The sequence below is a fragment of the Gekko japonicus genome, unplaced genomic scaffold (assembly GCF_001447785.1).
Source record: "Gekko japonicus isolate JY-2015 unplaced genomic scaffold, Gekko_japonicus_V1.1 scaffold1651, whole genome shotgun sequence".
Lineage (NCBI taxonomy): Eukaryota > Metazoa > Chordata > Lepidosauria > Squamata > Gekkonidae > Gekko > Gekko japonicus.
In genome coordinates, this window is record NW_015159760.1 from 277659 (window position 1) to 290518 (window position 12860).

General features: G+C 43.2%; 1 protein-coding gene across 1 annotated transcript in view; it reads left to right on the forward strand.

The window, feature by feature from the left end:
* The window catches only part of CBLL1 (Cbl proto-oncogene-like 1, E3 ubiquitin protein ligase), a 12379-nt gene extending 5089 nt beyond the window's left edge, over window positions 1–7290 (forward strand). Inside the window, exons 2-6 of the mRNA XM_015406051.1 lie at window positions 1446–1610; window positions 2316–2416; window positions 2759–2842; window positions 4123–4196; window positions 5907–7290. Coding sequence (XP_015261537.1) covers window positions 1446–1610; window positions 2316–2416; window positions 2759–2842; window positions 4123–4196; window positions 5907–6951 — 1469 coding nt within the window. The 3' untranslated portion in view covers window positions 6952–7290. The remainder of the gene's footprint in view (window positions 1–1445; window positions 1611–2315; window positions 2417–2758; window positions 2843–4122; window positions 4197–5906) is intronic.
* The last annotated feature ends 5570 nt before the right edge of the window (window positions 7291–12860 follow it).

A 12860-nucleotide genomic window follows, 5' to 3' on the forward strand; every position in this document is an offset into this window, starting at 1 on the left:
GAGCTTCGCACAGAGGAGGACGCAGCAGCAGCTGCAGGTGAGCCCAGCAGGCAGTCCATTGGGCTCACCTGGATTCCCCCCCTCAACAGCAGCAATGGCTGTGGCTGAGTAGCCACCAGCCCTACAAGTTTTCTCCCCCCCCCAGCCACCGTGGCCATGAGCGACTGGCGAACCCTGTGCGGCTCTGCCCCCCCCCGCCAGCAGCAATGGTGGCAAGCTCTGCGTGGCTTCTAGCCACTGGGCCGGCCTGGTTTCCCCCCCCAGCAATGGCCATGGCCCCCAGCCACCTGCTGCCAAGGTTTCTCTTCCCGTGCCGCCGCCGCCAGCAGCCACAGTTTCTATTGGTAAGTGCTTTCTCTACCCATGCGCAGGGAAGGCTCTTTTACTTTTGGGGAGATTTAAATATCCCCCGTATACTTTTTTAAACTTTTCACGTTTTCCTGCACATCTGGGGATTGCCCCAAATGTGCAGGAAAATCTCCCTGACCCCCCAGGTGCTCCCGATGTGTGGATTTAGATATCCGCACGCAGGGGGTGCCTTGGCTATTAGATATATAGATTACAGAAGCTCAGGCTCAAACCCCCAACTCAGCCATGAAATGTCACTGGATGACCTTTTGCTGGTCTTGATTTCTTAATCTACCTCCCAGGGTTGTTGTGAAGATAAAATTGTGGTGATAAAATTGAGCTCCAAATGAAACCTTGGTAGTACAAGTACTTTGGAAGAGGCAAGTTCTCCATTAAAGCATGAGTGCATTACTTTTCTCCACCCTTTAAAAGCAGTATATGTTCAACCTGTACACTGATGTGTGGGATAGACACCAATCCTGGGAGATACATTTTAAGAAAAGGAAGAGTCTTAAAATAATATTTTGAAACTTGTCATCAAGACTGTTCTGAGTGAAGATGGAGCATTACTTGATTGACTCCTTCTCCCATATTCAAAAGCCTCTCTGCACATAGAGAGCTAGATATTCTTTAAACAAGATTCAAGCCTAGCTTTCTACTTAATGATTTATTCACTTCATATATTTCCCATCCTCCCCAATGTGGACCCAAAGCAGCTTAAATCGTTCTCCTCTCCATTTTATTCTCACAACAACCCTGTGAGGTACATTAGATTGAGAGTGTGCGACTGGCCCAAATTCACCTAGCAAGCTTCCGTGGCAGAGTGGGGATTCGATTTGGGTCTCCCAAATCCTAGTCTGAAACTCTTAACTACTACACCACACTGGCTCCCAGTTTGCCCTGTTCACTTTCTGCCGGCATGGTTTGTGTGTATGGGGGGCATTCAGATATTGTCTTCCTGCTGGTATAGTTGGATATGGTATAGTCAGATATTTTTAGTAATTTTGGCCAGAATTTTCAAGAATGTCAAATGCAACCTTATGCTTGGACTACTGGAAATGAACAGGTATCATTTATATATTTATTTATTTACACAGACAATGATTTGCAAGGCACCAATAGTTCTGGCTCCTTGGGTGGTCTTGATGTTCGCCGACGCATTCCTATAAAGCTCATCAGCAAACAGACCACCAAAGCTAAACCAACACCACCTCGCCCTGCCAGGAACATGAACAGGGTTCCATCAAAACCTGGTGAAGAAGGTAAACTGTGATTTGATAAAGAGCTATGTTGTAATTCTAGCGGAATCGAGCAATTTCTGTTACCAGTTTTGGAATTAACGGAGTCAAGGACGTGAAAAGACAAGTGTTGAAAATGCTATGAAAGGCCTTTTTTATTCTTTGTTTTAAAATAATGACATCCAATTTTGGCGTGGTTCTGGCTGGCCTACATTTCTTCCATTGTTGTTGTGTGGTGTCATCAGAACATGGGCTACAAATGGGGCTATGCTGGACTGATATATTTTCTCTTTTATGTCAATAACCAGTCTGCCCAGCACCCTGTAAGACATGGGAGCAGAGCTGAAGAACTCTTCTCCCAGGTTTCCCTCAAGGTGGACTTAAGCTGTTCCTGGGACAAGACGGGAGAGGGGGTGGAGGTGTTTTAAAAGGATGGAAGCTCTGCCCAGCTTGAATAGTCTAGATTTTGCTAGAGTCAGAACAGATCTTGTTACGGCAGGTAGCAAAGCAGGTGTGCAAATTGTTTGAACATTTTTACTAACCTGCTACAGTAGTGTAGAAGAGAGCACTTTCTGGATCAAAGGGTATTTTCTCATATCTATTTTTCTCAGTTAATTCTCATTTTCTTGAATTGGATGATAGGATTCTAATTATCTCACTAATTCAAAACCTGCCTCTATGCTTTGTAACGTAATTCTCTAAAGTTTTTGTTTTTTTGTTTTCTTATAGAAGAGTTTGATTATAATGAAGAACAACAGTATGAATGCAAAAGTAGTGACGTGTTTGGTAATCAAAGAAGATTTCTTGGACAGCTCTTCTGGGACTTCAAGGTGGGACTGTAGGCCTAATTGTTGTATGAAAAACATGCAAATTCAAATAGCATAAAGGAAAATCAAAATGGTCCTCTTTTAAATAGGAGATTTGGATCACATCTTGCTTTTGAGAATACATATTGCCATTTCTGGATAGTGCGTAGTGCTCTGTTTACTAAATAAATGCTGAGTACTAATAGGACTGTTTGCAAAAAGAGCAGTAAGATAAAAGAGAATGATTCGCCTTATGTCTTCAGAAAAATATGGGCACTTTACCCAGGCTTTGTAGATCACCTTGTGCTTAGTGTGCCAGCGTGTGATGACAGGCTGATAAAATAATGAAAATTGCCATTTTGACAGATACATTTACTTGGAGAAAAAGATGATACCCCTGTCCATTTCTGTGACAAATGTGGGCTGCCCATCAAGATGTATGGACGGATGGTAAGTAGTACGATACTGGTGAAAACCAAGCAATTGTGTTGCCACACGTTATGATAAATTGTAAATCTGTGATGTAGAAGCAAGGAGGAGGAGCCCAGTTGCATTAAATGAGCTGCCAGTCAGCAAACAAGTCCTCCCCCCCCCTTTTTAAGGAAACATGTCTTTAATCAACAAGTAATTAAATTGTAGAATTTACCGCTAGTGTACATAGTGATGGCTACAAGCATGGAAAGTTTTAAAAGGGGGTTAGACCAAAGAGAGGAGGAGAGAGAGAGCCATCAGTGGCTGTTAGCCATGGTGGATTAAGGGAACCTCTATATTCAGAGGCAGTAAATCTTTGAAACCCTGTCCTAGGAAGCGACATCAAGGGAAGGTCTTGGCCTCTGTGCCCTTTTTGTTGGCCTTGGTTTGCCCCCTGTGTGAGATGGGATGCTAGGCTAAATGGACCACTGATCTGTCTGATTCAGCAGGCCTCTTGCTCTTTCTCGTAAGCAGGAGCTTGTTATTAAAGTAAATGAGAGTGGAAAGAACAGCAAGCTTTTATTGTATTTTTGAATAATGCTTAGTGAAACACTGACAGATCCAAAATTTCGGATTGGTTTTGTCATGAAAACCTCTTTTAGTTTTATAGACTTTAGATGTTGTTTTAGGTAGAATTAAAAGACTAAGTTTTCTTCTAATAGAAGCTTTCATGAATCACCTCATCAGATACAGAGAGGAGAATGTAGCTTTGTAGTTGGCATTCTCAGTTGTGTTGTTGCTCAGATGAAGGTAAGTATTAGTACCAAGCCAAGTTAATGGGAGTTTGCCTTTGTGGGGATAGAATTTCTCTATCCCCCAGTGGGGATAGAATTTCTCTCATGGCAAAGTTTTTCATATTCAGGGCCAGTACTCGATATTTGACCATGAGCCATCCAGACATGGAACCACCCAAGACTTTTGTTATTATTGTATGCCTCACAGGTGGGAGACAGCCTTAGAGCCTCTCTAGGAGGGGAGGAAATCTATGTAGAAGGCCAGGGAGTAGTAGGCCAGGGAATGTATAAAATAAAGCACCAAATATTTACTTGAGGCCCAGAAGCTTCACAGATAATTAAAATGTAAGAATTTTCTTTTTCTTTTTAATTTAAGCATTTTTAAACTTTAATAATAAATGTCAGAATTTCTATTTAGCAAAACCATTTGGATTTGTACTACTGACAGCAAAGTCTTGGTCTATCTGAAAAGAGATTCATTTGTGTCTGCTGTTTCCTTGAACATGGTGGTTGGTGTTTTTTTAGATACCTTGCAAGCACGTTTTCTGCTACGACTGCGCTCTTTTGCATGAAAAGAAAGGTGACAAGATGTGCCCGGGGTAAGTTCATTAATGTATGTTTATTAAAGAGAGATAATGCAGAATCTGCTCCCTGACAAGTCAGTACATGTGAATGGATTCTATGGGTGGGATCCACAGATTGGTTCTGCTAGCAGAGGCTCTTTTCTCCAGTGATTGGAGCCTGCCCATGATGCAAGAGCCTTGCTGGAAAAGGTTCTTGCATCAGGGCAAAAGGCTCTTTCTGCTGGTGGAAAGCACCTCCGTTAGCAGAATGGATCTACAGTAAGCGACTAACATGTGAATCCACTCTTGGTTTACCAGGGATGAAAGGAAGGATGCTTGTGAGTAGGACAGTTTCCTTTTGTGCCAGCACAATTCTGAGGAAGCAGAATTGGCTGGAAAATATGTTTTCAAAGCAGCTGTTCATTAATGAATGGGGTGCGCTGTTCAACAATGATATCAGGTGCCGCACTAGAATACATGGCTGCATGGAGTAATCAGGTTGGGCAATATTCGCTCATCTTGGTGGACGTTATGAATTGGTGATAAACACTACATTATCTTCCCCTTTAAAATACAGCTTTATTATCGGCATCTTAGTACATTTTCAGTATTTCTACTCAATGTAATATAATCAGAACAGCTAGCAAAACATAAACCAACTGTATTTTTAAAATGTTTGACTCAAAATTGATTAATGGGATGTTGGGACGCTGAGAACAATTCTCTGTTAAAGCCTCAGGAATTTTTACAAGGGTTCGTTGGTCAGGATTCTGTGACTGAGGCGTCTAGCCATTGTACCCTTACCACAGAGTTAGGATTTAAGGTGGCCAGGCCTCCAGAGAGTAAACTGCTGCTCTGCTGTCTGGGAATACCACCTCTCTGGTCCCTCCTGATGTACCAGGCTTTTCTAGCTGTCTGTTTTCCTGCCCTTTTAATCCAGCTGTCTCTCCTCCCCTCCCTCCCTCCCTTTTGCTCTGGTTTTTTATTAGGTTTCCTCCTGCCACAGCCACTCCGTAGCTCTCTTGGCCTACCTGAGTAGGCCTATACTACCCAGGAGGTCCTTATTCCCAAGGTAGCCTTTACCCATGAGGAGGCTTATTCTGGCAGTTTTTGCCCCTCCTGCACGCTGTGTGCCCTCAGGGCCCAGTGCTGCCTTTGCTTCCTCTCTTGGGGCTATTCCCAGGCTCCTCCACTTCATACCCTGCCCAGGGACCCCCATAGGGTGTGACACATATTCAACATGGGCAAGTGTGAGGCAATGCTCCCTCTAAGCTGTGGAGTCTTGTGAGCAAAAAAATTATTTTGTGAGCTACTGGCGTTAAAGTTGTGAGTGAGAGATTTGGCTACTGCATAAGTTAGTTTGCTCTGGAGCCATCTTTCCTGAGCTAAGACAAAAATGTGTGAGCCAGAGGCTAAAAACTGTGAGCTAGTTCACACTAACTCAGCTTAGAGGGAACACTGGTGTGAGGGATGCATCAATACAGTACAAAAATGATGGCGAGAATGTCACCCTTTTGTCTGGATTGCTTGTCTTACTACTTGTATTCTTTCTGATTTAGAATGTGACAGTGGTTAAAGATCAACAGTGAGCCCTTTAAAATTCCTTAAACTTTAATGCAGCAAAACTATTCTCAGTGTGTTAATATCTCCATCAGTTTTGAGCCACTAATCACTTTGTTTTGCAAACCTTGAGAATTTGGAGCAGAGTCTGTAAATGACATTCTTTCTCTCCCCTCCTTAATTTAGCTGTAACGAGTCTGTACAGCGAATTGAGCAGTGCATACGAGGGTCTCTCTTCATGTGTAGCATTGTTCAAGGGTGCAAGAGAACATATTTATCCCAGAGAGACTTGCAGGCTCACATCAACCACCGTCACATGAGAGCAGGCAAACCAGTTGCACGTCCTCCACTGGAGCCTGTTCATACGCCTGTCGCTCCGCCTCCTGCCGAAATCCCTGCGCGGTTCATAATGCCTTCGGAGCAGCACCATCTGAACCACTTTCCACCAAAGCAGCACATCATGATGCCACCTCCACCGCTGCAGCATGTGCCGCACGAGCATTATAACCAGCCGCACGAAGACATCCGGGCATCCCCAGCAGAGATGTCTATGGCTCCTCCTCCCCCTCGCTCAGTCAGTCAAGACACGTTTCGCATTTCAACAAGAAAACACAGTAATCTCATCACTGTGCCTATTCAGGATGATTCAAACTCTGGTACTCGAGAACCACCGCCACCTGCCCCGGCACCAGCTCACCATCATCCTGAATACCAGGGTCAACCCGTGGTGTCCCACCCTCATCATATTATGCCGCCACAGCAACATTATGCACCACCCCCTCCCCCACCCCCACCAATAAGCCATCCGATGCAACATCCCCCCCAGGCTGCAGGTACTCCTCATCTGGTTTACAGCCAAGCTCCACCCCCTCCAATGACCTCTGCCCCTCCACCAATAACTCCTCCCCCTGGACATATTATTGCCCAACTGCCACCATATATGAATCATCCTCCTCCTGGACCACCACCACCTCAGCATGGTGGCCCACCTGTCAATGTCAACGCACCCCCTCCCCATCACTACAACCCTAATGCTTTGCCACAGTTCAATGAAGATCAAGGAACTCTCAGTCCACCTTTCACACAGCCAGGGGGAATGAGTCCGGGCATTTGGCCGGCTCCGAGAGGGCCACCGCCACCACCACCAAGAATGCAAGGCCCGCCTTCTCAGGCTCCACTTCCTGGACCACACCACCCTGATCAGGCCAGATACAGGCCATACTATCAATGATATTAAGAGTAACTTGAACTTATGTATGATGTAGGAATGATAACATTCTAAACAGGGACTTTTAAATCAATCTGACTGTTTGGGGAGTTCTTACTCCCCCCCCCCCTCATTTATTTGAAAACAACAACTTGTGACTGTAAAACTATCTGGGGACTTGAATCTTAAGGTAAAAATTTTAAACCCTTTGACTGTAGGACTTTGATGCCTGATATATTGTAGTGTTAAGATAAAGTGGCTCTGTAGTTAACAACTACATTTTAACAGACATTGTTCTGTAGTCTGGTTGACCTACTCCAGAGATGAATGTTTGTGATGTTTCTCAAACAACCAAACCTTTATTGTACTGCTCTTAAAGTCTTGTTAAATCTGATGTTTAGTTTCATTTGTGATACTTTTTTTTCTTTATTTTTGTCAACCTGTGTATAATTAAATTTAAGATATGGTCCAAAAATGCTTGCTTTTTTGCCCCCCACATGAATGGGATGTCTTTCTAATTCTTGTTTAGGGGCAGAATGGAGTGTAAAGAAAAGAGAGAAATCATTGTTTTGTATTTGTATTTCTCCAGCCAGCATGACAACACTCCATATAGCTGTTAGTTGAGGTGTTCAGAGAATGAGTAAAAATAATAGGTCAAGCAACCTTTTTTTTTTTGTCAGATTAATATGTCAAGGAAGTGCATAATTTTTTAATTTCACCGAAGACATGGGCATATGAAGTCAGAGACTTACTGAACTAGGCATGCCAAAGTTTTTGTTTCCCCCCCTCCCTTTAGCGTTTCAGTTTTTAGGGGAGATGACAGAAGTTTATCTTAAAGCGATAACATAATAGCAGCAGCTCTTATGTTTATTCCAAATTTAAGGTACTCCCCCTCTCCATTAAACAAAATGTGTTTTACTGTTTACTAATGATTCCATGTTGAGCTGATTTTGGAAATAAATTGTGATAATGTTGAAATACAAGCTCAGTTTCTGTGGATTGGATCCAGAAGTCATTTTTCAATGACAGAAGGCACTCCTGCCAGTGGATTGGAATGCCCCCCCAAGCCCCCTCAGTTATCCAAAAGAGTGCTCCTGGGGGATAATGGACATTCAGGAATAGCTTGAAGGTTGAATTGGGGGCCTTCAGTGGGGGAATCAATTAAAATGTCCCCTCTCTCTTCTGATAGCAGAAAATGACCTTTGGATCCAAATTCCTCCCCCCTTCACTAGTTAAATGGTTATAAAAATCTAGGTGGTTCTGTCTGAATTTCCTGTGTTGGATGTTACTTACAAATACAACTGGAAGGTTTGAGAATGAAGGGGCACTTCATACATTTTGTACATAAATGTGTAAAAATGTTTATGTAGCAATCAGTGTTTGCCACCAGTTATTTCATACAGGCAGGTGCTTCATCAGGGAGCTGGGACTGATGTGTGGCAATAAGTGTGTTTACTGCTGGGTAACACAAAGTGGCCCACAGACTCCTTCACATGGTAAACACCCATGGTGTAGAATTTGGGTGCAGTTCTGCTGACCTGAAGAATGTCAAACTGAGACAGTGAAGTATTTTTCCTCAGACACATCTCTTTCAGGACTCTGGCTACCTGTGACCTTGCATACTTAATCTCAAATGTTTGCTTAGAGCAAATGCAGATGTAACAGGGGTGATCTCTTAAGAATGCAGGAACAGATAACAGAACAGGATGTACACTGTCCCATCCCCGTGGCCCAAATTTCCCACATTTAATACCACTAAAACATTGCCGCAGACATAAGCAGTGGTTGTCTAACCAGGTTGCCTGTTCAGCCAATGGGTTGGATCCGACACACTGCCATCTTAGTGAAGCTGGCAGGATAGAGCAACCCTGCCTCCCCCTTTCTGCTGCAGCTCAGTGAGCCTCTGAAATTCTTCTCCTGGATGTCAAGGACCCTCAAGAGCAGTGCAATAGGGATGAAGCTGAGGTCTCTGTTGGGAGAGGAAAATCAGTGAAAAATCACCCTCCCTCCTGCCAGCAGAAGTTCTATAATACCAACAGAATGGCTTCTTTGGAGCCAGCCCAGTATTCTGAATTAGGCTTGCTTAGTAAATCCAACAGAGAGAGAACCAGAATAGCTAGAGTTTATGTCAGTGACAGAGTAAATCTCAGCTGTGAATATAGGGTACGGTAGGTGAAGAATTGGAGCAGAGAAAGATGGTAATCTCTTAATGTTAAGATAGTGGGTTGGATCCTGTAAAAAATATCTGCATACAAGGGGTTATGTTTCCTCCCTTGGTAGCTCTCAAACTCATTCCTCATGCTCTTGGGGGTCCCCCATTCCCCAGCAGCATTTGAGGCTGATGTGGGAGGGTAGAGGTGGGGAAGTCACACTTCTGTGCATGGAAATTTTAGATGTGATCCACTCCATAACTCTTTTTATGTCTGTGCTGGCCTCTGATGCCTGATGAATTGTTCGTTTACAAAAGAAAAGACATACATAGGTACCATTTTCAGTAGTTTGTGGATTGCATTCTTAATTTCATCTATTGGGAGTGGGACTGGAACTTGTGGTGTTTCTTTAGGAAGAAGTTCCAGATTTGCTTTAGTTTACTTAAATATTTCGTACTATGTAACCTTTCACATTCACAATTCCATTAGAGATTACTGATAACTTTAATGACTTATTATACGATGTGTGTGGGGGAGTAGCCCATGCTTTAATTGCTTCTTTGGCTTTGCTAAGCCAGTTGCCTTGATTCAGCTCTAGTGCAGCGTAGTGTTATGATTGACTCATGGACTGGAATGTGCAACCTCATCAGCATCAAAGAGATGCAGCCATCAAGTTCATCATGATGAGAATTCGCATCCACATCTCGACACATATCTGTAATAGTTGTGTATGGGGCTTCCAACCAATGTTCCTCACATGGATTTCCAGTGCTGGCTCAGGAAGACTAAAGCTATTAGACATTTGCATTTGTACCTCCTTAAACATAAAAAGAATTATTCTTTTTGCAAACGTAATCCCATAATCACTTATAAATGTTATTAAATAGGATTCTCGATTGATTTTTCCCCCTTGGCATGGAATTAAACAAGGCAAATAACATGAGGCACTCTTCTACTTATGAAATGCAGTTCATTGGTAGGTTATAAGAATGACGGCATTTGTTGTATTCTTACAGTTTTGACTGATAAAACATTCAAAGTTATTTAAAACATTTAAGCAAATAAATAATATGCCACTGTCCTTTGAACTTGTTGCACTATCCTTCATTTGGGAAATTACCATGCCGTTATGATGAACCCCTGTATCTCCCCCACTGTTTGGCAGATTTTTCCCGCCAAATCTTCAGTTCCCCTCAGTGACTGAGTTGCCCTACAGTAGTACGTATATGTGCTTTGTCAATCAATCAATCAATAAACCTTTAATGGCATATAGTATGTGCTTTGTCATAAAAGACTTGACTGTCCCATCCTATGTTCAGATATTTAGTTTAGGCTTTTTCTCAGCTCAGGAACTCTACTGAAAATATAACTGTCCAGTTTCTCTTAAACCCTTGAGAAATGGCTCTTGAGGCAAATTAACTTTCAAAAACAATAAAGGTTTTATTAAACGCCATATATGTATAAATGGGTCAAGGTTTTGAGATTGCTGAGGTAAAAACTGTTTAATATTTACAGAGTTGAATTCTTAGAACATTCAAGAGAGTGTATTTGTAGTTTTGTTTCAAGGCTTTCTATTTTTTTTTTGAGAGGTACTTCATTAAGTATATTTCAGCACAGCACAGTTCTTGTTGATGTTTCTAGATTTCTTCCTTCAGATATTACAGGGGTTTTTTTTATATTAACAATTCATGATCTGTACCACAATAATCTCCTGGTCTTGTTTTAGCAGACAGAATAGAGCTTCTGCATCTTCTGCTTCAAATTATGTAATCTATTTGATTTCTATATTGGCCGTTCAGTGATGTCCCTGTATACAATTGTCTGGTTGCTTGAAACATGTTTGCAATGAACAAATTGTTGTCTTCCAGAATTTTATGAGTCACTCTCCTGCTTCATTTCAAGCTCCTGGTGCAAATCTTCCAACAATACTTGATTCTGCTTTGATTCCTACTTTTTGCATTCTGGTCACTTATGAAGATCAGCACATCTTGTTTAGGTGTGTGATCAATTTCTTCTTAGATACTTGCATAAAAGCTTTTAATGTCTTCCTCATCAGCACCGAGTTGGGGCATAAAAGTGAATGAAGTGTGTTGATAAAGAAATAAAACTGAATATAGGTCTCACACATGACCTACAATTTTGTACATTTGACAGCTGTTGAACCAGTCTAGATCCAGTGCAATTTTTTTCATTGTTCAATAACAGTCAATGCAAAGTCTGACCGAATAATATCAGACTTCATGGAAAACCTATTTCTTTATCAATGCGGGCTTCTATACAAGATGCTTCTTTCCAGTCTGTGTGAATTCTTGTTTCTACTAGTGACTAGGCAAGCATAATTAATCTCATGGTAAATTGAAGAGTAGGCACCCCTTGTTTTTGAAGTGTGTTGATTTTTATGAATTTTTAAATGAATTACAAATTCAATTTTGTACATATGTATATATGCATATTTAGGACAGCGTGCATGGGCCCTAGTCCCTTAGGAACCAGCCTTTACAGAGGTTTGGCTGGTGGCAATCCAGGGACAACCCCTTTGGCTATTGCCCCCTCTAACTAGAACAGCTGCTTCTCTAAAGTCCGCCCTGATGAGTCTACCTGTTCCAGAACAGCTTTGAGCTAGACTGAGTAATGGCACTGCAGAGAAGAATGGAAACAGAGAGCTGGAATACTTCATTTTCACCCTTGCCTTTCTCTTCAATGGGGATGTAAAGCAGCTGACATAATTTTTTCTCCCTGTGGCCTAGGTTATGGTGAGAGCATGTGACTGGCCCAAGGTCACCCAGCACGTTTTCATGGCAGAATGGGGATTCAAACTTGGGTCGCCTGGATCCTAACCCAGCACTCTAATCATTACACTACACTAGCTCTCAACTGGTGTTTTTGAAGGGGTTTTATTGTTTTTCCTGGGTTTATTGTAAGTACTAAATATGATGTAAACTTTCTTGGGTATTTTTTAGTTGAAAGGCTTAAAGCTGAATATAAATAAACTAGGAATAACCATTGAGTTTCCAGCCCCATTGCCAGAGCGTCGCCCGGCGTCACTTCCTGGCGATGGCATGGTGTGGCATGGGTGTGTTACAGGGAGGAATGTTCCGGCCGGGGACCATGTGTCCCCCACCAACTTGCGGTAGGTACTTGGTAACCCTACCTTTATTTCCCCCTCTCTCTTTAGCTTTCCATTTCCCCACACACACACCTGCAGCCTCTTCTGTGCTCTGAAGTCCTGACTGCCAGAGAGTCCACCATTTTCTCTAGGGGAACTGATCTCTGCCAGAGGTCATTTCGGGGGGGACGCGGGGGATCGCAGTTCCCCCGGGTGAGGTACGGGGGGCGGGGCACATGATGAAGCCCCGCCCCCTGCTTCCGGCCACCCCGCTTCCGGCCCTCATTCAGCCAGGAGGAGGCAGGAGAAGAGGGAGGGTAAGTTGCTTCCTCCCTGCCTCTCCCCACCCCTGCCTGCCTGGGGCCAGGGAGGGCCTTCACGGGGCTTCCTTGCACTCCCGGCCCTGCAGGTCCACCGCCGGGCCCCTCACTTCCGGTGATGTCAGGGTGTGTGGCCTTATGACACACTTCCGGTGATGTCAGGGGGTGTGGCATATGCTAATGAGTTATGCTAATGAGTTCCCCTAGCTCTTTTTCTACGAAAGGACCCCTGATCTCTGCCATCCGGAGAGCAGTTGTAATTCTGAGTGATCTCCAGCCCTCACCTGGAGATTGTCAACAATGGTTTCCCAGGAGGAAAAGTAGTCTTTCTCTGCAATGTCTCCCCCTTTTGACTTG